This window comes from Calidris pugnax, unplaced genomic scaffold (assembly GCF_001431845.1).
Source record: "Calidris pugnax isolate Ruff unplaced genomic scaffold, ASM143184v1 scaffold21, whole genome shotgun sequence".
Lineage (NCBI taxonomy): Eukaryota > Metazoa > Chordata > Aves > Charadriiformes > Scolopacidae > Calidris > Calidris pugnax.
This window is the reverse complement of record NW_015090770.1, coordinates 2,671,837-2,698,413: the sequence shown is the minus strand read 5'-3', so window position 1 is coordinate 2,698,413 and position 26,577 is coordinate 2,671,837. Positions and strand designations below refer to the sequence as shown.

Genomic DNA, 26,577 nt, shown 5'->3' with positions numbered 1-26,577 from the left:
ATTGCTTCAGTTCCTTTCAGGTGTGGATGCCTGGTGCAAAATGTGCAGTGAAGGAGGCCTCCCCTCAGAAATGCAAGACCTGGAACTGGCCATCCATCATCATCAGACCCTGTACGAACAAGTAACACAGGCCTACACAGAGGTATGTGCTTCCCAGTGAAGAATGCATCTGTTAAGTGATAACAGATATTTTACTGCCTTTTGGAGCTTAGCTTTCCTAAATGAGATAGGTTCTGCTCTCCTTTTCTGCACATTTTTCAAAGAAGTCAGATCTCATCCCAGAGTTTAGGAAGTGACTCCTAGCAATTTGTTTGTAAGGACACAACAGAACAATCTGGGGGACAAACCCCATACAGAAATGAAATCTAGACCTAGCTTTGGAGCTGCAAAGAGCTACTTCACTGCCTTTGCTGAACAGGGAATTCCTCTCAGCTCTGAGCAGTTTTACTCCTGTTGGTTTCCTTCCATGATTAGAGTCCTGACTCAAGCACAGGTATGCTAACGGGAACAGAGGATGTGAAAGGCTTTTTCTTTCAATATTCTTCAAGTCACAGAGGTCTCAGGTTCCTTATTACAATGAATTCTGCAAGAGACTGTGCTTTAGATAGAATCCCAGAATCTAGAATCATTTAGGTTGGAAAAGATCCTTGAGATCATTGAGTCCAGCCATTAACCTAGCACTGCCAAGTTCGCCACTAAATGTGTCCCTAAGTGTCACATCACATGTATTTTTATATACTGTTGTCAAATATCTCAGACCTAAATAGAGTATGTGTTGTTTTCCTTTAAAAGAGGGTGCCAAAGATGCTAAGACTAAAACACATTTTCTGGCATTTTGTCAAAAAAACCTTAAAATTCTTCACTTGCTTTTCCCCTCAGCTACCGACAAACAGCCAACATTCACTTCATCTGACTGTGATGAGGGTCTGACTGAGGGTCTGTATTCAGTCCACTATATTTTGCAAGAGGGCTGCAGGACCTCCCTGGCATCTGGGAGGGGTCCTGTTAGGAATGAGGCTAGTCTGGATGTTCACCCCAGGCACAGGCTGACCTGCAGATTACCCTTGGGGTGGGAAGCCATGTACATTGTATGTTGCATTCTGTTATTCATGTCTCTAGGACTCGAGCTTGTTGCAAAGTAATTCACAGATCACCTGAATGCCTGGGTTTAGTTGTATTTTTCATTTTCCTGTACTGTGCTCTGCTTGACTTGTGTTCCTGGGTACCAAGGCTTTTTGCTCCTTGCAGAGTTTTCCAGGCTGAACTGGAGGACCATGGTAGTGCTTGCTATATTTAACAAGTTATCAAGTGAAGACTCCAGAATAGAACATAGCAACTCTCCTCCATGCTCAGCCTTTGCTCTGGTCATCACATTCTGGGAAGAATCTATAGTATAAAATAGAGGAGGAAAGGATTTGCTAATCTAGAATGGTGGTAGGCACTCATGTGTACACAGCAAAGTTGTGTAGATACCTTGAGGATGAATGAAAGGAATGTTAGACAGAAATCTCCCGTTTTCTGAAGACCTGAAAGAATTTGGGAGTTAGTCAATTAGAATGAGGAAATCTGGGTTGCAGTTACAAAGGGCAATCCTTTATCCGGTGCTTAGGCTTCTCAAGAACAGCGGGTTGTGTGAGCAAACACAGAACAGTTCTGGTGATCTCTAGTTGTAACAAGTGCCTAGTCAGCTGAAACTAAAGATTCTTTATTGCATTTAAAAATTATTTCTAAAAATTAAGTCAAATTGGGATTAAATAAAAAACAATAATATTTGAAACCGGCATTTTGTTTATGAGCCCCAATCTTAGTTTTTGTGAAATGAAAGTTCATTTAAAACTCATTACCAAAAGCAACCTTTAACATGTATATTGCTTTTCTTGATGCTTCCTCAGAAAGTTATAACTTGTTGCAGACATAGCTGTTTAAAACATTTTTATATTATTTCACTGATAAGTACATTTTTAAACTCTATGTAGAATTTTCCATAGAAAAGCATAACAGAAAGCTTTCGGTCTGTTATTTCAGAAATGTTCACCCTTTTCCTACAGCTACGTGGTGAGCTGAAAAGGCTGAATTAGGAGTCCTGCCTTCTCACCACATGCCTATTTCTCCCATCTAGATAATGCCATTTGCCCATAGAAAATAATGTTTCTTCCCTCAGAGCTCTCTATGGTGGGATGAAAATTGTAGCTTTTTTTTTCAGAGTCACTGACAATGTGTTTCTATTTCTATAATTGTAAAAGATTTGGAATAGAATGAATGTTCCTTGGGATAACCATTTAATATTGATATTTAATAGGCTATTAATTAACATTTAATAGGATATATGGGCCTATTCTGTCCTGTTACAGAGTATAACAAAGCAGTATAGATTCACTGCAGGAACCAAAGAATCTTAGGGAGACTCTTGTTTTCCATCTTGCTCTGGTTGTAGGCATAATTATTGGCCTTCTTTCCTTTATTGCACTTGAGTGAAGCTCAGAAATAACGGAGGCAGAGATCATGGGCCTGATATGCAACCCATGGCTAAGCAATCCTCTCCTGTGCTAAGCTGAGCTGCTGCCAGAACAGGCCGCCTTCTGAGAATCAAGGGGTGCTTTTGCTTTTACTTTGGGTAGAACAGTGCTGGAGGGAGGAGATACGCATGAGATGTATGAGAATCTGCCTTTGGCAGATTCCCCTCTTGCAAAAAAGAGTTCCTCTAGATGTTTCCATCCAGGGTGTGTTTATGTTGCTCCACCAGTGTTTCTAGTGGATGAACAGCAGGAGACAAACTTGGGACACCCGTACTGAGGACTGCACTGATTTAGTAAAGACAAGGAGAGGAAGAGAGAGAGGTTTTCTCCAGTCAAATTTGAGCCTGGTTGATTGTAAGAGCATCTTGTTCAGTGTGACTTGATTAACTGCACTTTACTGTCTGTTCCCAGAGGCATGGTGTATTTGCTCTAAAGACCAATCTATTTTTTTTCCTAGTGCAAATTGTAGCTGTTTCACAGATGGCACCATTAGTCTAGTCACTTGCAAGGCTTTGGAGGTCTTTCTGACCCACTGTATAGGATATCTACAGATTTTAACTTATTCCCTAGCTATGCGTACAGCAATTGTGAAGATTATTCCACTAGAGCAACAATGTTTTTTGGTTCAGCCAAGGTCACATAACTTCTTACAGAGGCATTTGCAAACTGCCCATCCCAGCCCTTCTCCTACCATGAAGCCAAAATGCAGGAATATCACCATGTGGCAGGAGTGTAACTGTGTGTTGTGTCAGGTGGTGAGTTAAATCTTCCCAGAGAGTCCAGCAGCAATTCTGTTCTTTTCAAAATAAGTGAGATATGGTAAAATTTACTTTGACAAATTCTGCACTAGCAATTACATTTTACAGGGACTGCAAGTCATGCTGGGTGCAGGTCTATTCAGTTTAAGACTTTTGCAATACTTCTTAAAAATACATTGTAAGTGAGACATAAGTGAAGTGGTGCAACTAAACTGGGTTGTTGATGCTTGTCTTCTTGCACAGCCCTTGAAAAATTCAAAGGATTCACATGAAAAGAGATTTGGTGATTATTTTTTTTGCAGTTATAAGGAGAAAGTGGAAATGACTGAAAGAGCACAGTAGGTAGCTTCTCCATTTGTGAAGCTGTTCCTTTCTGAAATCAAAGGTGAACTCTGAGAGCACAAACCTTTTATGCCCATTGATTGGGAATGCAATAATATTAGCAACAGAAATGCCTTCAGAAAAGAAACACCTAAGCCAAAGAACTTCAGAACTGCAGAAGATATGAAATCCTGGAATACATATCTCTAACCCTTGTGAATACCAGGTACCATTGGTTACCCAATTGGCCCTGTTGGCCATATTCACCCAAGTGATCTGGAAGAGCGCTTTTTTGTAAGATGACTGAATTTAGTGTGGTGTTTTGATCAGTCATGATCAGTACACAGAATATTTCACCCATGGATCTGATCCCTCAAAATGGAAGAACTGCAAGATTATACCTCTGGGAGACAAAAAACTGACATGCAGGTCCTGGATTTGGGAGGTGATGTAGGTATGAGTAGGTCTATGTTATGGCACAAAGTTTCCAGGAAAGTTGTCCTGAGTAAAGCATATCTCATATTGCCTGTGCAATCATATATCTCTCACTGGTAAACTTTTGAACCTTTATTGTTGGTCCTGATTCTGCTGTGATTCCTATCAGTGTAAATCAGCAGGGACTACACTAAAAGCATTGTAACAGCACTCAGGGACAGATTCAGACCAACTGCAAGCCCAAAGGCCAGTAATAGGAACATAGTGAATTCACATTGAATTTAGCCAGTGCAAAGGGTGAGTTTCTGGTCTACTACAGTGCTCCCACGTGTGTGCATAGCCTTGACTTCCTGTTCCCAGTAATTAAATTGTTGCTGATTATCTTCCCACAGATAAAATAGGATATAGTATGCATGTCTCCTTCCCTGTCTAGAAGCCGCTTCTTCCTACCTAGCAGCTATTGCCACCTCCATCATGTTGCCAAGGTAACACCTGTGCCTCTGTGTTTCCTCCTAAAATCTCCCCCATATCACCACTATCCACTGCTGCTGGCGAGTACAATCATTCCCTCCGTGACCCCAGCAGGCTCCAGCATGTACAAATTGTTCCAGCTGGTCTTCAGCAGCCACTGACTTTGAGTATAGAAAGCCACTCCCTATGGACTCTCCAGTTATTTCCTGATTTAATTCCAAATTGCCCTGAATATTTAAAAAATCTCCAAGGATCTGCCTAAGCCCACCTAATAGTCACATAGTATGATGAGATTTGACTCCCACTTTTGCCAGTATAAATCTCAAAGGCTCTCTTGATTTCTAGGAAAATGCACAAGACACACACTGCTACAACAGTCTGGGATGTGGCATGGCTTGCCAAAAGACACAGGTTTGGGTATTAATGGATATTTGCTCTATTTGTAAAAGCAACTTATAATACAGAAATAAATGACATCCTTGAGATGTGTTTTAACTTTGACTGATAATATTCAAAGTTTAAACCGGATGAAAAACATTCATTAAGCCATTCTCTAGCAAGGTTGGTGATTGTGATTGGATAGAAATAAAATGACTTGTGAGGAAATCTTGTCATTTCTAATGTAGTTTGTTTCAGAAGGAAAAGAGAAAAGTGGGCTGGAAACAGGAGGGGGATTCCAATAGTGTCCTCATTTACCATTTCTGTTTAACAGAATATTTTAACTTTGTAATCTGAATCTGACAAATATTTCAAAAACCCATTTTTAGAGAACCAGTGCATGCAGACATTTGTTAATAGCACTTTGGTTTTTACAGTTCCATTTTTCATTTTGCCCCTGCAATGTGAAAATGGTCCAGGAAAAAAATCTGGCGTTAAAAAATCTGGCATTCTGGGGTTTTTTAATGCCCAAATGCCTTTGCATCTGCAAATGTGTTTTAATATGCTCAAAAAAGGTTACACATGTGCAAAGGGCTTTGGATTTGCCAACAAACTTTGTAGCCCATTGAAAATGGGGACTATAGGTCCCTCTGAGCTATCCCTGGGGAAGAAGAGAATCATTATCATATACTAATTTATTTTTCACTGCCACTGAATGAAATACAGAATTGGAATGTCACACTTCTCAACGTATATACATACTTAGTAATCCTACGAAGAAAGGACTCTCCCTTATCCTACAGAATATGAATGACTCTGCCATCTGTGGTTTTCTTAAAATGCCACCTCTTCACAAAAATAGGCCCGCTATAGCAAATGTCACCTGTCATCAACTAGTATATGTCAAGGCTTTTCAGTGCCCGAGTGTCAGAACGTAATATAGTCTTGGGATCTCTGCTTTTATGTATGCAGTCCCAGCAGTGCAGTATCTGTGCTCCTGCTGAGTGACACAGCAGGCCCACTAGGAAACGAAGGCAAGTGCTGAATGTGTAAGTACAAGTCAAAAAGAGATGTTATGAGGTCTTTCTTCCTTTCTGACTAAAATAAGGAAAGCACACAGGGGAAAAAGAATCAGCTAGATTTTTCTCTGTCAGCTATTGGATGTTTAAGTATCAGTGCAGTGAAGTAGACCTGTTTCTTCACTCAGGTGAGCCAGGATGGAAAAGCCTTGCTGGATGTCCTACAGCGTCCCTTGAGCCCTGGGAATTCTGAATCCCTCACCGCTACTGCAAACTATTCCAAGGCTGTTCACCAGGTGTTGGATGTGGTACATGAAGTCCTGCATCACCAGCGGCGTCTGGAGAGCATCTGGCAACACAGAAAGGTCCGGCTACATCAAAGGCTGCAGCTCTGTGTTTTCCAGCAGGATGTTCAACAGGTAACATCATTACTAAGGGAGATCAAGAATAGTCTTTTCTTTGCAGCCATAAAGGTTGTTTGGTGACTCATCTAGAGGATATTGCCATAACCAAGACTTCACATGCAGATCTATGCTAGAAATGTGCTGAAGTCCTAATGTGCCTTTCAGTATCTCTCAGTTTCATGTTGGAAAACATCAATTAGTACATTGATTATTGGTCAGTCCATTCCCCACAAGAATGTCACAATGTTGTCAGTGGTTAATTTTTCACAAGTGAGCAATTAGCTGTAGGTACTCTACTGTTCTTGAGAAAATTATGTTTAACAGAAAAAAAGAATTTCAAGTGTAAAAAGCAATTGAACTGTAATGTATTTCACCTTCCTGTGTGGAAAAACATACAGATACCGACCTTTCAGTGGTGGTGTTTGGATGATCTTTGCATTATTGCTATTTATGTCATCCACATACCTGTGCTAGGAGTTTGTTGTCTCAAATGAACTGCACACCCCAATGTGCAGAGCCCACCTCACAGAAATACAGTTTATACAGTACAGGCTCGCCTCTGAGAACTCAGGCTCCAGGTGAATAACTCACAGAAATACAGTTTATACAGTACAGGCTCATCTCTGAGAACTCAGGCTCCAGGTGAGTAACTTTTTTCTCCCAAAGGAATCCATCTGAACACCAGCACAACAGTGTAACTGACAATAAGTACGAGATACCATGTTTGTAGCTGCCAAATATGCAAGCACAATCAACAGATGTTACAGGACTCTGCTCATTCAGGATGGTGTGGTTTGTTTAAGTGCCCCATTACAGCCCGAAGCAGATGTTGGTAGCAATATGGTACTTGCTTTAAATGAAGAGGCTGAATACTCTAATCATGTTTATGGAGCATTCTAATGTCCCTGGGGTTCTTTATGTCATTGCCTTCCTCCAAATGAAAAATGAGGTGGAGACAGAGCGACAGAGCTGTCACATGCAAAATAGACATAAACCCACAAGGACAGGAGAGAGGCAACTTTTATTCAACATGCGAATTTGTGGTCCTTTTAGTGCCATACTTGAAGTACCCCAGCACAGACGGAACTGCAGCTGTAGGTACCCTTTGCAAATATGTATGACCGTATCTTTGGCAGTTTTGAAAAGTTTGCCAGAACTTCTACCTGCTCAGTTTTTCCTATGAAACCACACAAATATTCATGCCATATGCAACAGATGTTTAATTTAAGCAACTTCATTTTCGTGACGTGTCAGCAAACATACTGCATGGTAATGAAATTCATAAACTATATATTAAATAGAGCATGTACTTGGAATTCAGTTAGAACACTCTCTGCAAACTATATGAAGGCTGACATATTATCTTAATACAATTTTGAGGTTAAAATCTCAAAAATCAAGGGTTGTAAATTCTGATGTTATTATGCTTTTTCCATTTGTGGTGTATAATGTCAATAATCATCCAAATTATTTTAGGTATTCTTCATCCCCTAGAGTGATTTACACTTTTGTTCAAACCTTCCAACCCAAAACATTCTCTTTTACATCTTCTGAAATCAGTAGAAGTGTTTATGAGGTTCATTCATGAAACCCATTCAGAATTTTACTTCCCACATTTGCAATGCAATGAGGCTGTGTCACTGGTTTTCAAAAGGAGCAAGTCTTCTTGACTTCTGGTGAGAGGAAAAGAAATGAGCAGTAAGAGTCACTGGAGTACAGTCACTTTAGACATCACTCTGTGTGAGTTCTGTTGGCAGCAATCTTTCCAAATTTTTCTCTTAATGGGTAGTTATTATTTGGGAAGCAAAAACTTAATGACAGACATGTTTCTGTCCTAGCACACTTCCTGGAGGCATCTCTTTGTCCGACTTGGAAAGTAGAGAGGAAGAGATGAATCATTCTGTTCACTAAACATCTGTACTATTCAAGATAAATGCTTTGTAACTCATAAATGAAATTATCAGCTAAACAGAAATATGAAGTGTAGACTCCATGAGGAGGAGGAAGATATCTGAGTATGATGATAGGGGTTTTTTTGAAAATAATCACCTCCTAGGTATCTGTCGTGCAATTCCTATTATGTTTATTTTGTTAAATGCCCATCAGTTGGCAGGTGAAGCTGTCTACCTCTGTATTGTCACTAATCATAAGTAACATTTATCTATCATAATTTCTTGCCTTATCAAAATTTAATAACCTTTAACTAAGTTCTTCCTGGATCAAGTCTAAAAAGAAAAGATGTGGGAGAACAAATCCTGACAGGAGATCCCTGAGTTTATTAGACTTCACTGTGTTCTAGACAAGTGATGATACAATGTAGTTTCTCTAAGGAAGGTGCTCCTCTTCCCTTTTCACCCAGCTCAAAATTAGGCTTAAAATTCTCACAGATATAATTTTCCCTGTCGGGATGTGCCATGGCTCACCCTCTCCAGCTGCTGGCCAGTGCAGTAAAAGATTCTGGTGAAAGATGATCACTGTGTCAGAACTCACAGTCCCTCATTGTTCATCTCTACCTTTCTCTTCATGTCAGCTGTTCTGCATCAATCTTCTCTTAAAAGCAGATGTGAATAGGGACGGGTTTTGTTGTGTTGCATGTTATTGATACAGACTCCAGAATTATTTTGCCATTAAAAGTATTAATAGCTTTTGGTAAAGAGTCATCTCCAAGAAGAGATACTTATGTATCTTAGGAGATCAATTATTCCTCACCTAACTGCTCTAGTTAGTCTTGCCAGAGGGATGAAGTATCTAGGCAACCTAGGTATACCATACCAAGTGTTCATAGGGAAGTCTTCCAAAACTGGCTAGCTGGATGAAAGCTTTATGCAGGCCAAGTGTGTGCCTTTTGGACTGGATTTAAGAGTTAAGCTGTGCTAAACAGGATTCATTCATATCATTCCTAGTGTACTCTGCACGATTTGCAAGGTATACATGCTGTATACGTTACTGGCACGTAAGGGCTATGTTCTCAGATAGCTTCCCACTGTCAAGGAGATGCTTTTGATTCTAGCTGGGTTTCAGTTGGAACTGCACAAAAGCTGAAAACATTGAAAATGATGGATTAAAAGATAACAGTAAGTTTTTATTCTAAGATAGAAAGTTAGCCATCCTTACAGTTGTGTCATAACAAAAATACAAGTTCTGTTTTAACAAAAAAAAAGAAGTTTAAATAAACACCATGGATTGCCAAGTTACAATATTAACGTAAGAAATGTTAAGCTATAAAATGTCATTACAAGTATTCACTACCTCACACCACCAAACATTTTACAAGGTTATTTGCTATTACATCTATGCATTAATACAATTAGCTCAATTTGCACATGTGAACCAAGGTAAATAATAGTGTGCTAAGGACAATGAGTGATTAATATATAGCATTTTAAAGAAGGAAAGAAAATGCATGATGTGAAGCTGCATTTGCAGCCTTCACAGGAAATGGAGCCCCGTTCACACAGAAGGAATAACAGATAAGGCGATTTGTGAGCTGTTATGAGGCTCTACACAGGCAGGAACTGACAAGGAACTCTTTTAACACCAAAAGTATTTAGGATCATTATAAAAATGTTGGGTTGTCGAGTGTGTAAAATACTTCCTTGCTATGGTTGTTTTTTAGAAACACTATCATTTCAGATAGGGAAGAGCGGCACTGTGTGACTGTTTTAGAACACAGCTGTGGGAGGAGGTGCTGAGATTGTGTCCTGCAAGGGAGAAAAAAAAAAAGACCTTTTGACATTCATATTGGTATTGTGTAATTGCTGTAGATGCTTCAGCCCATTTTTGGTAGCTTTTCCTTTTTGCCCTTTCCAGCCCTGGGTCTCCCTCTTCTGCAGACTATTTACCAGCAAATTAAGACCATTTCCATTTGTGTTGAGATTTGAAATTGTTCTTCTGTTGTCTTCAATTTCCACTGCTTTCAACTCGTACATCCTGAACAGCAACACTGTGAAAGTGCAAGGGTAACATAACTGTTGTACCATGAGCAGATGTTCCCAGCAGCCTTAGAAATAGCTGAAGTAAGTTTATAATGCTGTTCTTCACCCCATTGCCTATCCCATCCCCTTTGTTTCATATGGGCAAGAATTTTGTCTGAATTATCTCACTTTATAAACTCATTCAAGTGAAGCTGTAGAGCCTGAAGAATAACTATTAAAGTAGAAGGAAAATGGAGACCTATCAAAATGGTCTATGCAAACTCTGAACTTGGTATTTTAAAGCACTTTCATGGCAGAGTAGTCAGTCTGCTACTCTTATTCTGCAGGCTTCATTCCTTCTCATAGAAATTCTCAGTCTTTCCATCATTTCCATACATACACACCAACACTTAGCCTGATGCAGCATTTTTCTCCACAGATTCACATGATTCTCTTAGGGTCATTGCTGGTGCTGTTTCCTTCTTGCTTCACTTTGGTTGTTATTGTTGCCTGTAAAAGAAGAGCTGGAAAATAAGTTGATGTAGAAGTACTGTGTGTGCTGGTGGAGTTCTTTGGCTATGTACAAAGCCTTGAGTTATCTGGGGTGGCTCTGCATGGCCAAATGAAACAGGCCACTCATGCCAGATGAAGACCTGTGGCAAACAACACATACTAAGAAAGTTAGGACTGTTGCCATACCAGGTGTAGTGATGTCTCAAATCCTCTTTGCTATTGAAAGGGTCAAGCTAGACCAGTGTCAGGTTCACCTGGGTTTCTCTAAATCTGTGGATCTGCATTCTGTTGGCTTCATGCCCAGATACATTAATGGATGTAGCTTTGGTTTCCTTGTTGGTTATCTGCCTCTGGTGATGGATAAAAAGGCCATGTGGCCATCCTGATATCATTACATTTACCAGCTGCCTTTATTGTGGGAGACTGCAAAGTATTGCAGAGGAAAGGCTGTCTGTCTTCATAACCAAGCACTTTAACTTGCAATGTGTCTGGCTTTTACTGGCCAAGAAAACAGATCAGGGCATGATCCTGGCATTTCTTGTATGGAAAAATGTCCTGCCAACTCTGTCTGTCTCTATACACTATCGGAGAATACCAAATACTTCATGTGATGCATGTCATCTATGTCGTCCACTTGCAGAATGATGCTAGGGTATTTGAGGCAGTTCATGATTCATTTAGCTCTCACACAAGATTTTACAGGATTAGGTCTGTACACCACCACCACCTGCCACAAACATGCATGCATACACTCCATTGTTTTGATCACTTCAAGGTAATGAAGGGTTCTGCAAAATTCTGTAGTTTTCCCATTTGTCATAGTTTGTTTCAAAGACAGAAGAGATCAGATTATATATCTCCTTTTATGCTTTGTTTACAATGATACCTTCACTGGGTCTTGTAAATCAAGAGATTTATTTGTAAACAATAGCTAAGAAAAAATAAATGTACAATCAAGTCAAGATTATATTTACTACCATAGGACTTCAGCCATAGCACCCTGCAAAAATACATCACCTACTCTGTGTGTTATCTGAGCAGATTTAGCCTGTAAATAAATACCACTGACAGATCAGTAATTAAAACATTACAATTCAAAGCATCCTAGAGAATTTTCACATCCCCTTTGGTAAATTTATCAAGTAATGAGATGCAATTTGTCCCTGGTATGTTTACATTTTCAAAGTACTACTGCTGTACATTCTCTGAGCTTAAAAGGTATACGTGACCTTACCAGCCATAAGGTTGAAGTATTACTTGATAGTGAGTAGAGGTTCTATGCATGGTTGTATTGTCCCCAAAAATTAATGAAAAAAAGAACTCGGGGGTCAATACTGGTGAAACTACTTGGCAGCCTTCTCACAGTGGGATGTAACAGGAGAGAAAACAACCTTTGGTTAGCAGTGACTGAGAGATAAATAACTCTGTTTTCAGTAACCCCTTCCTTCCAGTAATTGTTGAGGCCAGAGTGTCCACACCTGGTTTATTATTTGATACAAAGATCTCACCACATGATTCTGATTGACCGTACTTTTTTTCTGTATTGACCATACAGCTTTTACCTACATAGCTCTAACAGACTAACTTAATAAGATGTGCATGTGTTTCCAAACCCACTTTATGTCCCTAACAGCCACTTATTTAGTACTTGTCTGCTTTATTATTTATGCAGTAAAGGATAGTACGTTTTGAGTGAAAAGATTTTTTGTTTGTTTGTTTCCATCCACTCTATGTCATAGGCCATGCCAATAAATATCTTGGCAACTGTTTCTTTAGAGCAATCTTCATTCCATCCCTTTTGTTCCTGCCAAAGGAACTGGCACATTTTCAGGCAATGTGAGTGCAAGTCTAGGCAAGGAAGAGATTTCTGGCCACACTCATCTTCTGAAAAGGACTAACAAGTAACCAACACTGACACTGATTTGAAAGTAAAGTGGTGGTGTATTTGTGCTGATTACTATCCTGCAGTTATTATAAAATGAATTAATAATGACATAGCCATTTAAATAACACAAGGATTGCTCTCTTAGTTGCTTATTTTGAACTGTTATAAAAGGACTGTCATTCCTTAAGTGCAACCCACAGTGGCATGGGATTATGCAGGGGTTTCAGATGATTTCTACTGGCTGGATATGTATCTCGAAGCTCTGGTGGCAGCAGAGAGAGTAGCAGAGTAAGGGCAGCCTGTACAGCTATACAATCCCTATTACTCAATAGCTGGATTGTGTTGGATTTACCCCTCAAGGCAGCTGTGTTAGGAAGGAGAATATTGCATACATATTTCTTTAGTGTCTGGTGATTTGCAGAGCAAAGGGGTCCAGGAAGGCTGGACGCTCTTCAAGAAGAAAATCCTAAAGGCCCAGGAGCAGGCTGTCCCCGTGAGGCGCAAAATTAAAGGGCGGGGAACATGGCCGGCCTGAATGAACAAAAAGCTCTTGATGGGACTGAAGGAAAAAAGGAAGGTTTACCAGTGACTCTGGCATAGAAATCTGCCCTTCCAAGGGCCACAGCACATAGCTTCCCAAGTGAAGAGTGCACTTTGACATTTGAGCTTGCTCAGACAATGGTTGTTCGTATAGATCTAGGCTCCATGTTTCTGTCCACACAGTCGCATTTCACCCTGTAACCAGTAATCACTGTATAGTGTAAGAACACCTCAGAGATGTCTCAGGCTATCAGCCTAAGAAGTTAATTGCTTTAAATACTTCAAACTCACATGAGAGAGAGGGAGCTCTATTCTAAAATTCCAACAATGCTCTTTAAATATAGATCAGTATTATCTTGGATTTTCTGTGCCAAAACTCTTTACAAAGAACTACAGATTTAAATTATTACATTTTCATTTAATGATATTTATTCTGGAAATTCCTTAAGGGTTGCTTATTAACAATAATCTTTCCTTTTCATAATTTGATTTAAAATGTAACTTGAAATTATCTGGAAACAACCTTTATGTCTTTCTTCCTCAATATAGTTATTACACCAACCAGACAATTGTTCTTTGTGCTTTTAAAGAGTCACTGATTAAAAGATAATAGTGATCACTTTTTAATTTACACGCAGAGCACTAGTGCTAGGGATATCAAACTTCAGGGGCCAGCTTCAGTTACCAACTGAAGTTTACTTAGCATTGATGTATGAGCAGTGCAAGAACACTTTGATGAGCTCCACAGCTGTCTCGGGAAATAGAATCTGAAGAAATCTGAACCACCAGCTTGATCTCTGAACCTATTGAAGTGAGAAGAGGAACTTAAAAAAATCCTTTGTGCCCTCAAAAATGTTTTTCTTGTTTAGAGCACTGTCTGTCCTTCAAGACCTAGTCCTTTCAGATGGTCTGTTTTGGAATTTCCTGAACTGCAAATTTTTGGATTCTTACTAAGAGCTTAGAAACCTCTAAGAAGGCCTTCTGAAAACCCTCTGAAATTCTAGTGACTCCTTGAGGCTTTGGTTCTACCTCATAGTGGATGAAGAGGACATAATCCTAGTATGAAGAAATGAAGATGGTGACATAAAGATACAGTTAGTTCTCCACAGGTAGATGCACTCTCCATGATCTGGCTTCATCCTTCCTGTCTTTAGGAGTGTAATTGAATCATCCAAGTCAGGAGCCTAATGTGTAGTCTCCTTTTATGGTCAACGGAGGGACACTGGCATCTTCAGAGAATGACTCAGTCTGTCTAAGATCTGAATTTTACCCTAGATACTTCCCTCTCTTAACTGTTGACTGTCAGGGAAATAATGATAAGGTAGTCTCTTCAGACAAGACCTTCTGGTTATTACCTAATGCTGGGTGAGATATATTAGGATGAAAAAGCTCAATTTTGTGTGGTGTGGAGCACCTCTAGCCATCGTGCCAGGCCACTCTGTGCCGGCATGTGCTTTGCAGCAAACTACAAGGAAGTCAGTCCTAGGCAAACCGCTAAAATTTGCTGTTGTGCTTAAGCAGAATCATCCTCCTTATATAGCATGTCCTCATTGTCTATTTCTATCCCAGAATTGTTTGCATGTCAGCATCCTTGAAAATATGATGTGCAGTTTATTGTTTCTGAAAGGAATCGTTGGCTCTTATTGTTGTGGCAAAGGAGGAGAAAGAATCAGGCTTGTCTGTTACTGATTAGACCTACAAAAATAGTAGGGCCGCAGTGGTGAACGAAGAGAAATAAAGTAGATTTTTTTCTCCAGAAATATGTATATTTTTGAAAGCAGTTGCTAGAATGAGTAATCGTCACCAAGGACATGGAGAAAAAAAAGGTCTTTGAATAAACATAGGCTGGAATGCCAGGCTTTCTACCCTGCAACTGTACGCAGTAACAATAACAGTAGTACTTCTTGATTATTGTAGTTTCTTTCATCTCAGGATTATGGGTTTTCCAAAAGGTTGATGTTGAGTGACTTTCCAAAGGTCACTGAAAGCCTCATGACTAGAACTCTTCATGTCATGATGTCTGATTCACAAATCCCCGCTCTAAACCCTCAAAGTCATTGCTACTCCAGTTTTACCCCTTATGAAAAGGTCTTATAGGATTCATTGAGACTATCTAAAAATGAAATAAGGGTCTGTTATGCTAAGAAATAAATATGCTATTTTAGGCATTGGTTTAGGAGTCCAAAATTGTCATTCTTTTCTACTCCATTTGTTTCCCTTGATCTTTCTACCCAATTACCTCCTCACATGGCCTCCCAGCTTTTTCAAGATCCTGCCTCAGTCACTCAGAGTGATCAATCCTCTTTCATATTGCTTTTGACTGATGGCCAACAAAAGGTACTTTCATTAAAATGAGAAAAAACCTAGCCAGACAACAAAAAGGGTAATGATAGCTGGTTCCCAAAGTATAACTATAACAATTTCACTGTATTTTTCCCTACGGAGCAGCTGTTCAGCCAGCTGGTTACTTTCCTCCTTTAGTAATGAATTGCACTCATGATTTGAGATTGTTATGTCTTGTTGGGTAGCAAGGCCCAGTTTAGGTTAAGCTGTTTCTACTACCAGCTCCTTTCCATGCTCATCATTCCCACTAGCTCTCCTCCTTCTAGCAACTCTACCTTACTTTATGCCACAAGCTACTTTTACTAGCTCTGCTCTAAAAGTACCAGCTCCTTTCCATGCTCATCATTCCCAGTAGCTCTCCTCCTTCTAGAGACTCTACCTTACTTTATGCCACAAGATACTTTTACTAGCTCTGCTCTAAAAGGCTGGGCTCTGCAGCAGCTCTTTGCTCTCTTAGCATCTCCTGTTGGCTGTGCCTGGGTTCAGTAGCTGCCTGGGTTCAGTAGCTGCCCTACCTAACCAACTTGACTGAAGAATTCTGATACTGAGAGGTTGTGCACTACTTAGGACTAAACACAGTGTTTTAGCTCACAGGAGACTTTTAAGCAACTTATTTTGTTTCATACTCCTCACAGGGAACACCTAACCAACTTGACTGAAGAATTCTGATATTTCTGACCTTAGAAGAGAGGTTGTGCACTACTTAGGACTAAACACAGTGTTTTAGCTCACAGGAGACTTTTAAGCAACTTATTTTGTTTCATACTCCTCACAGGGAACTCTTAAACAAAGCTTCTTGCTTGTTTTTTAAAGTTGTAATCTTTGGATTGCAGTTCTGGAAGCTATTGCCTAGGCTCTGGTGACCCTTCAGGCACATTTAGACAGAGCTGGCTGGCTCAGACTCCTGCATACTATTACAGCTATAAACTTTCTTTTATGTTACGCTATGGTTCCCTTTTAACAAAAATGTCCTTCAAATATAAAAACATGCAAGACAAACATATTTCAGGCCTCTCCATTGGTCTTTTACCTTTCTCCTCCCTTTGTTTTGATAGTTCTTCACTTGTTTCTTCCCTGCCCGTTGGATTTTTTTGGATAGGATGAGTGTTGAGGGATGGAGAAAATTACTTTTATTTTTGGCTTCAGTGACATACAAAACATTCTGACCTTGAGACAATTCCCTTCCCAAATAAGGAGGAAAAGTGGGGGGGGTGGGAGGGAACCACAAAATGAAACTTTTTCTTTTCATTGCCCTCTCCCTCCAGCAAAAAAGTAATTTAAACAATCAAAATGTATTTTGGAGTATAGTTTCTGCTTTTTCAGCTCCTCAGGTTTTCAAAGTGCAGGAGGTGTCACAGAGCCAGAGGAGAAGAAAGTTCAGGATGAGGGGATGATGTATTCTGGGAGCAAAAATATAAGAAAGAAAGCAGTTTTTCACAGAAAAATTCAGTTTGGGGAAAACTAAACTTTTCATTAAAAAGTCCCCAACCACTTCTGCCCCTCACTCTGCCCATGACTCTCACTCTTGGAATCTTTTAGGTGGTTCTTCTTCTCTCTTGAGCAGCTCAAGGTTGTTCCTGGCTGAAAGGACTTTTCATACGTCTGGCCCTGTTTGCACATATATCCTAGTTTATTATTGCATTGTCTCTACCAATCTGCCAGGGGACTTAGGGCTCAGCATCCATTTGTTTGCCTCCCCATGAACAGCTTCTCATTGCCATTATCTGTGGCCTCCTTTGGTGAAGCTGTAAGGTCATTGGCCTTTCGCCCTTCAAAACCCTCACAGGATGCATTTCTGCTGTGACATGTAGAAGAAATCAGTCATACAGTTATGGGTAGATTACACAGTGATGCAAATGTCCTGGGCTTTTTATTTCAGTTCTGCTGTGTCTTGCATCCTGAGTGCCTAGCTCAGCATGGGGTCTGTACGCTGCATGCAAAGCTTCTCACACAACACAGCAACTTACCCCTTTCCCCACTTATTTGCAGTACTAAGCTGTGACTTCTGTGCCCTGGGACATGTATGTCAAGCGCAGCTGGTTTGCCTGAGCAATGATTGATAGACAGGCAGTGCAAGCAGAAGAGATGCTGCAGTGGCCCTACAGCAGGAGAAATGCTGTGGTACGGGTTTGAATCGCTGGGCAGGACCCAGTGGCAGAGGAGCCATGCCAGGAGGTCAAACACAGCCTTGCACTGCACTTCTTTCTCCCTGCGTGCAGCCTGACGCTGAGATTATCTTATACTGGGAGACAAAAGTTTTGAGACATCAGGCTATTTATTTAAAAGACAAAGAAGAGATCCTAGAAGAGTACCTGACGGAGAATAGCCACTCCTGGCACTCAGGGCACTTCTTTCATCCTTGTTCTCCTAATTCTCCTTCCCCACGTCGTTTACACTTTCATATTTTGCCTCTAGTCTCAAACCAGCTCAGAGCCTGATGGGGCAAAGGGTGTGTTTTCTGAGATATTGGCATAATGCTCAGCCCCAAGAGGCTCTGACCCTGGCAGGGGTGTTTAAGACTGCTGAAGTGTTGTACCATTCTGGTGAGGTTTTCAGTTACTGAGATGAGTCTATGTACCAAGACCCATTTGTCCCAGTCGGGATTTGTTCTCTTACTAAACCTGCCTTTGCCGTGTGCTGTGATTATAAGCCTTATTAAAACAAGATGATTAAATCATCTGCTCCCAACAGTAACCTAAAGCAGTGCTTTATTTAATATCCTGGTCAATCAGGAGTTTTCTCAGTGGTGAAGCAGACAACTCAAGCACAGCAGGGACTGCCTACATGGGGCCTGGAGCATATTTCTTGCATTAAAGACTACTCTGTTGTAAAGCTCATCCTTGCTTTATTGGTCCTTTCTAATTGTTAATTGCCTTTAAACATCTTGTTTAGACTAGTAACAGTTTAGGTGGGTTGATACTATCAAAATGTAGACAGTACTGCCTTAATTAATGTCTAAATTAGGGGAGCAATCTCAGGTTAGTACAGTGGTAGCAGTTCCAGAGAGCCCCAGAGCACTGAAATTAGGAGCCAGCCATGCACATTGCTCTTTTCCTATTGAGTAGATGAGGGGTGTATTTCCCAAGGTAAGTACCTACCTGACTTACCATTATACTCTTATTATTCTGCCTACACTAGCACAGTTATTCTGTGGTTACAGCTGGAGCTGAAAAACACATAGTAAATATATTTTGGGTTTTTTTTCCTGAGTGTTTAGTGGTTACCACTGAACGTTTAAGAGTAGCAGTAACGATATCTTTATATTTGTCTGACATTTATCTATCAGTGGATTTCTTTCTTCATTTTACAGTGCCTCAGGGAAACTGAGGCACTGAAAGGGGCCATAAAGCAGATTAGGGTTGGAACTTTTCTGAATCTTTATTCACTCTCTATTGAGGGGCCATAAAGCAGATTAGGGTTGGAACTGTGAAGAACAGTCTTTTTTTTTTTTTCTGAATCTTTATTCACTCTCTATTATTTTTGTCTTGTTTCCTCACTTGAAGCCCATAGGCACATCTGTCACTGGCAAAGTTAAAACCAATTGCTCTATTTGAATACTTGAGGATAACGTACTTTTCTAAAGAGTTTACATAGCTCCTTTTTTCCTTCCTGTGTACTTGCTGTATTTCTTGGGCATTTGGACAGCTTCCTGTGTACTTGCTGTATTTCTTGGGCACTTTTTACATTTTGGACAATCTCACTGAGAAAAAAATGAAGCAAACATATGCAAGGAAAATGCTTCACAAGCCAAAAAAAAGCCAGACTTTCAAATGCATAAATTTCTCTATAGGATCAGAATGCTTTTCTTCACAAACATGAAAATCAGCACTGTGATGCTGTGCTCACAAACATGAAAATTAGCTGTGATGATAGCTGTTATTAGTAACAACAACTTGGAGGTCAACACCTTCTGTCTATATCAGAGCTTCCAATCAGAAATCTAAATCAGCTGGGTCCTGCAGGTGTTTCTACTTACTATGAGGTCTGCAAATGCTGTTTTTCTGTTGGTTTGCTGCCAGAGAAGAAAAATAGTTACTAGAGGTAGGTGGAAACACAAGATGCTAAATAATTATTTGAAGAATTAAAAAAGCCTCTAGTACATATGGTCACAGCACAGTCTGAGCGCTATTAACTCAGCATACAAGAGGTTTCTAATAATTAGGCTACTGCTTCATCTGTTGGTGTTTAAAAGCTGTAGAGATCCCCTCCAGTGCACATGAGGAAGAAACTGGGCCAGACATTGAGCGTGCTCAGGTATTTCTCTTCCTGGGAGCTCCAGAGCATCAGCTAAAGTGGTGGAAACAACCATATAGGAAGATATAAGGGAGGTTTGCTTGAGCAAAAAATCAAGAGCTTTTCAGGTTTCCTTGGCTTCAGTCCTCCTGGGACACTGCTCTTCTCATCCTATGAGAGACTTGGGATATTTTTTTCAGAAAACTCTGATTACATCCAAGCAAACAGCCTAGAATGGTAGGGAGCCAGACCTAAGACTGGAGCTGGCCCCAGCCCTGACTGACCCAGCAGTTGGGCCCTGTAAACCTGGTCTGAAAAGAGAAATGTGGAACAAGGAGTGGAGATCTGGGGGAAATGGATTAGCCTGAGAAGGAGCAAAATCATTGTTCTAACTTGTGCTATGGACAGCAACAGCCAATATCTTCCGTGTCCAAAGTAAGAAAATATTTCTGTATTTCATAATATTACCATTGATAAGAGACTAACTGATCTGATTAGTTGTATTCCTAATTCATCACATTACAGCCAAGTGCCAGGTATGATTCCTGAGTGTTAAAGAAAAGACTCGCAACCAGCCACACCAGCAGCATAACTGCAAAAGAAATAATCTACCTGCCAGCCTCAAGAAATCTCATGCAGAGCACAGCAGCATCTTTCTATGCTGATGCAGAGCACATTTTCTGTGTCTTGTGCAGAAGGAACATGCACAAATGTGGTTATTTATATCTTCTCCACCCACACACAGCTTTGAAACTTGCTCTAAAAGAAGTTCAGCACTTAAAAAATACACCAGTTTTTTAACCTGAAGATTTTTTTTCTTGAATTCCTTTAAAAACAATATTCTGGGAACATTAGTAACAATCCAAGCATTAAGGAAGAAACATTAGTTCTTCATTTGTCTGTCCATTGTTCTCTTACTTGGAATGTTTTTAGAGAGGCAGTTGCCAAATTTTATCAAGTTAAACATTTAATCAAGAAAATGAAAGATAAGTGAGATACATTTGATGAATGGGAACTTTACCAAATGAAAGCAATGTTAAGTTGAAAGAAGTTTTTTCTCAGGGTAACAGAGGAATGTGTATTCCCACTCCCTCTTGAGGAGCTGGCATCCTAGATGACAGCATTTAGTGAAGGAGCAGGTTGGGGCTGCGTGACCTCAGCCAATGCCCAGAGGAAATGGGCAAATACTGCTCTCATAATGCCCAGCCTCCACTTGGCCAACTCTTCCAGAGCCCTGAATTGAACACATGCTGTTCCCAAGAGAGAGACATGACTAAATCTTGCATCTTTTTAATTAGTAGGGCCAGGATCAGCTCTTTTCTTTATATGGAGTGAAGGTGGATGGACCACAACACATGATATTCTCACTCTTCTCCAAATGCATGTCAATTTTACACCATCTTAATATGGTTATAGAAGTGAAAAACTGTACAAGTACATACTTGCTATCTGCAGAAAGGAGACAAGAGGTTATTTTTGCCATACAAGCTTGTGAAAAGGTCAGGAGTTAAGTTGGAGCAGCTGTGTGGGAGACTGAGTGCACCTCATTGTGGCATGAAGTGAGCAACTATGTTGGGAGGAGGGGTGACGTATCTGGGAGCAGACAAGAGTATTTGTAAGTATTGTACAGGTCTGTAGGTCTGCAGTAACGTGAAAGCTCTTGGAGGTGTGTGGGGAATGGAAGAGCAATGCTACTGCAAGCTAAGCCCTGAATCAGCAAGTCACCATGAACTTCTGAGACTCTGCTAGAAAACTTAAGAACAGTCTTTGTGGTGCTCAGGCCATTGCCACTGGAGATATTTTGGATGTCTTCGCTTAGTCATACTGTTAATTTTGGAGCCTTTTCACAAGTTACTGTTTCTGCATACTTTTGCAATATAAGCTACTAAGAAAGGGGTAACCAGGGGGAGTTGTTATTCTGTAGTGATTTCCACTGCAGAAGCTGTTGATGAACAAGGATCCTGCTGCAGGGACTGTCTTGTCTGGACAAACACCTACAGTCCTGTTTCCAGATGGGTCTGTAGGATATCTGTGGGTGCTAGAAGCATTGATGAGTCTGAAGAAGACTATGTGCATGTATTTTTGCATATTGATGACTTTTCTGACATTCCTCTAAATTGGTGGACTCATATATCTCAGTATTTGTAGAATTTAATCAGCTGCGTTCACTACTATCAACTGTGCTTTGCAAAGCTGCCCCTGCAGCAAAGAACATGGATGTTCTGCTTTTGGCAAACTAGTGGTTTTTTTAACTACAGAGGTTAGATTTTTGTTGTTAAAATGAGAAATTGTGCAGAGGTGAAACTTTAACATAATGTCCAGAAAACTCATAAAAACACCTACAATCTGATTCCATGGGTACTTCTTTTTTTGGTTGAATGTAGACAAGGGAATAAAGGAAGGTTTTTTTAAATATTGTAATTGGCTCTGCTTTTAATTCTCCTCGTTAATTTAGTTGCACTGTGTAGCAAATACTGATAGGTCTGTAACGTTGCTTTTTGCTCCAAGAGTAAAAGGGAATGCATGTTTGTTTCTTTTTGAAAAGACCTCTTTAATTATGTGGTGGTATTTGGAATAACTACAATTAGAGGGGAAAAGCAGGGAGTGATTAAAAAATCATACTTAATAACAGCTGCATTAGTTCTCTGGCTTTTGAAAGAGACCCAAGCACAGCTGAGCACAAACATATCCACAGAGAGGAGTTGTGGTAAAAGGGAAAGGCAAAATGGAGGTGACAAGCTTTTGACTGACTTCAGGGAAGATTGTCAATTGTAGCATTTTAAGAGAGATATTCCTTGAGAAAGAAGTAACAAAATTCAAGTTTATTGTCCAGTCCTCAGAGTTCTGTTGCTCTGTTCACTCAATTTCACCTCTTCTTTAAAAAAAAAAAAGGAAAAAACAACCAAAAAACCCCCCAAAAACCAACCAACCAAGCCCTGAAACCTGAGATTGCTTGGGATACTCTGGTCAGGTCTCAAACCAGTTTGAAAGAAGTGACTCTTAGGACTGACTGACTCAGCTGAATTAAATACAGAAGAACTTGGTTGGCTGCCAGCATTATTTTCTGAAGATTAATTAGTCATTACCACGTGGACAGGTCAAGCTATGGTATTTCAGGATTTATGCTCGGCAATTAGACATTTATACCACAGTGAATTTGGAGCAGTTTACACCTGATTTTAAAGCCCTACCTTTCATAGAATCATAGAGTAGTATGGATTGGAATGGACCTTTAAAGGTCACCTAGTCCAACCCCCCTGCAATGAGCAGGCACATCTTCAACTGCTCAGAGTCCCGCCCAACTTGATTTTGAATGTTTCCAGGAACCGGGCATCTACTACCTTGCTGGACAACCTGTGCCGATGTTTCATCACCCTCATTGTAGAACGCAACCTGTGCCAATGTTTCATCACCCTCATTGTAGAATGTTTCTTCCTTATATCTGGTCTAGATCTTCCGTCTTTTAGTTTAAAACCATTACCCGTTGTCCTATTGCAACAGGCCCTACTAAAAAGTTTGTCCCCAATGGATTGCCTGCTCACTTTTGTACAACTGGCACAACGTTGTTTACTATTTATGATCTTTCAGTATGTTCCTGTATTGGAAAAGGTTACTAGAATTCCCAGCTGCATTTGGAGTTGCATATTGCTAGAGGCTGCAAAAAAATTAAGTAAAAGGCAGCTTTCACTCCAAACACTATCTTTTCTTGGTCAGCCTTTCTCGTTTTGACTGTAAGTGTGGTTAATGTCATTTTAGAAATGAGAATGGAGGCAGGGAAGTTGACTCATTTGCTGAACTGCAGTGCTGGGCATTGAACCAAATCACTCCAATTCCAGTATACTTTTGATATGAAATCCTTGCTGCTTTTTGCTTATTTCTTAAAACTCTTGCATAATTTGACATGCTTAACCAAGGAGAGTGAACAGAGTAAGGCACTGTTCCCTTCTACCACTACTGAACTGCATTAGCAGATCTGTATCTGTACGTGAGGAGTGCAATTATCTGTATTAACCTCTGTAGCTTGTAACGTGCTGTCATAGGAACTACATTTGTTCAGAAGTTGCTAAAAAAGAAATAGAACATGGTGTTCAAGCATGTGTCTGGAGGCTTAGATTCTACTGTATGCATAACCATCCCCTACCTATTACCTTTACAAACATGGGGTCTTTGATCCATGTTTACTGAAGTCGAAACTTTACTGTGGGTTTTGGTGGGGACAAGATCTGAGATTTATAGTTAGGTATAGGTGCCACTGAAATTAAAAAATAATGTCATGGAAGGCAAAGATGATGTTTCTGGTTTAAACATGAGCTGTGGTCCCCTTCTTAAAAAATTCATTTTTAAAAATATGTTACTGTGCCACCAACTTAAAACTATAATGAAGAGAAAGAAGTGAAAAAAGGAGCACAGTTTTTATTAGGAGGTGAAAACTGCAAATGAGAATGGCTGAGTTTTGTTTTGGGTTCTATTATAAACCATTAATAATAGCAGGAAAAGTTCCTTTGTATTTTGGTGTATTTTCTCAGCTAGACCTTTACTTGACATTACTCTGCTGTGACAGGGCCAGGGATTGGAGGGAAAATAAGTCTATTTTCAGCGATGATTTGGAATACAACAAAGAAACTATATTTTAATTTAAATCAGACTTGGTGTGCTTTTTATTCATTAAAGAGGATTAGGATTTATTACGTTTCCTTGAGTTGATGTAGGTTTGGGGGGATTTTTTGTTTTGTTTTTCTTCTGATTCTCAGTGTTTGTTCTGTCTTCCGCTGGTGCCTCGGCGGACACCAAATTCTCCTGGAGGGCCTGGTATCAGGCCAGGGGTTGGGCTGCCCTTGCCAGCCTCCACAGAACAACATTATCCAGGAGCAGATGTAATTGCAATGGCTAGAAGTTGACAATTCCACGCTGCCTCCACCCTGGGATTCAGTGGTCTCCCTGGCAAATGTGCACTCCTTATCGCACATTTGTGATTTGAGGCCTTTTCCTTTTACTTTCCAAGAAGGGAGTGGTTTGTGGGTATCCTGAGAGCATGCCTGCTTTGAATTGTGTTGCTCATAGATGCATATACGATGTGTAGCTTCTAGTTCTATTGTAAGAAAATGAATTATTTATCTTCTGCCAAGAGATTCTCTGTCTTATATCACGAATTCTAGTTCAGCCAGTAAGTGTTACTAACTAGACTTGTATGATTTTGAAGGGCTTTGACAGGAAAGATTGGAATTTGTTGATGTGCGGTATAAGAAAACATTTACAATAAAGCTTGGATGTAAAGTATCTATGAAAGCACGATCTGAAACATGAACCTATTAATTACACTTCCTGGTTACAGAAAGTGTGGTTGGCAAGGCAGGGTTTCTGGAACAGGGGTTTCAGGCGTGCAAGGCCTTAGAGTTACTGAGCATTCATAATAGCAGCCACGGGAAAGGTAAAGATAAGGTTCGATTCTTGTGAGTCAAAATGGTGATAAGACTATAAAACTACAAGTTTTGAAGTGCCATATGAATTCCTGGTATCACACCAGAACTCTAGTTAGCCCATAGCATCTCAAGAGCAAGCAATAAAATGCGCATAGTGGCAACTTGATATTGTTTGGCTTCCTTTCACCTCCATACACCTAGCAGATTTTGGAGGCTCTATCCATGTGTTTAAAGTTAAGCAACACTTACACACCCATTTCAAATGGGACCTCATTTAAAGCTGAAAGAATTGGGTGTACTTCACTGGAATTGCTCTGGAATTTATTACAACTCTGCTAGAGCTAGAGTTACCAGAGGGTTAATCTAACTCCTTTGAGTTATGCCAGGTTTGTACTGTTTTGAGATCAAGATCTGACTCTTAACTGCTTAAAGTGCAAAATGGTATAATTTATTTTCAGAGTAACCTAGTTTTAAGAGTCACTATGGCAACAACAGTGGGTCTTAGAGTAACAAAGATTAATGATTCCCTTGGCCAGTGCAATTCTTCAATGGGTCATGTCACTCAGGAGCAATGAAACTGTTCAATGTGGGCCTGGGTCAAATGCAGAAGTTGGGTTGCCCCATCACTGCGAGCACAACACGCTGTATCTTATTAATGCTGGCTTAATCAGCAGCTCACACTTCTCTCCTTCCTGTAGGACCAGGACAGGATTCAGTGCTTGGTAGATTTGAGCCTCTGTGTTCTTCTTCAACTCATTCTCATTTCATCTTCATTCATTGCTGCTAAAAGAAATACAGTTTAAAAGATGGGAAAATGCAGAAGTTTTTCAACACTACTTCAACAACAGCTGTATTTCCTTAAAGTAATGGATTTACTACTCCTTTCACATTTTATATTAACGTAAAATGGGAGCAGAGCATGGGGACTTGCTAGGAAAGAGTTGGTTCCTAAGGAGATTTTAATTTAAAGTCAGATAAAGCTCTGAAGTGCTTCTTATTTTTCACATTTACTGGTTAGGAAGGATACCTACAGAAAGAGGCTTCATTTTCAAAGAGCCACATTGAGAAATCTGCCCTTTGAAAATAGTGCCCATTACCTTTTTTTTTTTTTTTTTTAATTTTTGAAAATCAAATTAACTTTCTAAGCTATTAAAAGAATTGACCTTAACTGCACTAATCCAATCATCTCGCCATATTCCCATCATACAAATTAGCCTAGAGGAAGAGCAATTATCATCCCAGAACTTTGCTTAATTATTGCCTGATTGCTTCTTCAACCTTTTTCCTTTAAAACCATTCTTCCATTTCTTACTTGCCGTGTTTTCCTACTTTGTTCCATAGAAACTATCACCATTCTCTGCAAATGGACTCTCAAGTACTTTTTTCTCTGCCGTGATGTGGGCAGTATTTATTTTGCCAGTTTAGGT

The 26,577-nt window shown here is 40.0% G+C and overlaps 1 protein-coding gene across 14 annotated transcripts in view; it reads left to right on the top strand.

The window, feature by feature from the left end:
- KALRN (kalirin, RhoGEF kinase) overlaps positions 1–26,577 on the top strand; it is a 546,132-nt gene that overhangs the window by 246,787 nt on the left and 272,768 nt on the right. For all 14 annotated transcript variants that reach the window (XM_014939313.1, XM_014939255.1, XM_014939245.1 and 11 more), the window contains exons 8-9: positions 11–142; positions 6,087–6,317. In XM_014939313.1, coding sequence (XP_014794799.1) covers positions 11–142; positions 6,087–6,317 — 363 coding nt within the window. The remainder of the gene's footprint in view (positions 1–10; positions 143–6,086; positions 6,318–26,577) is intronic.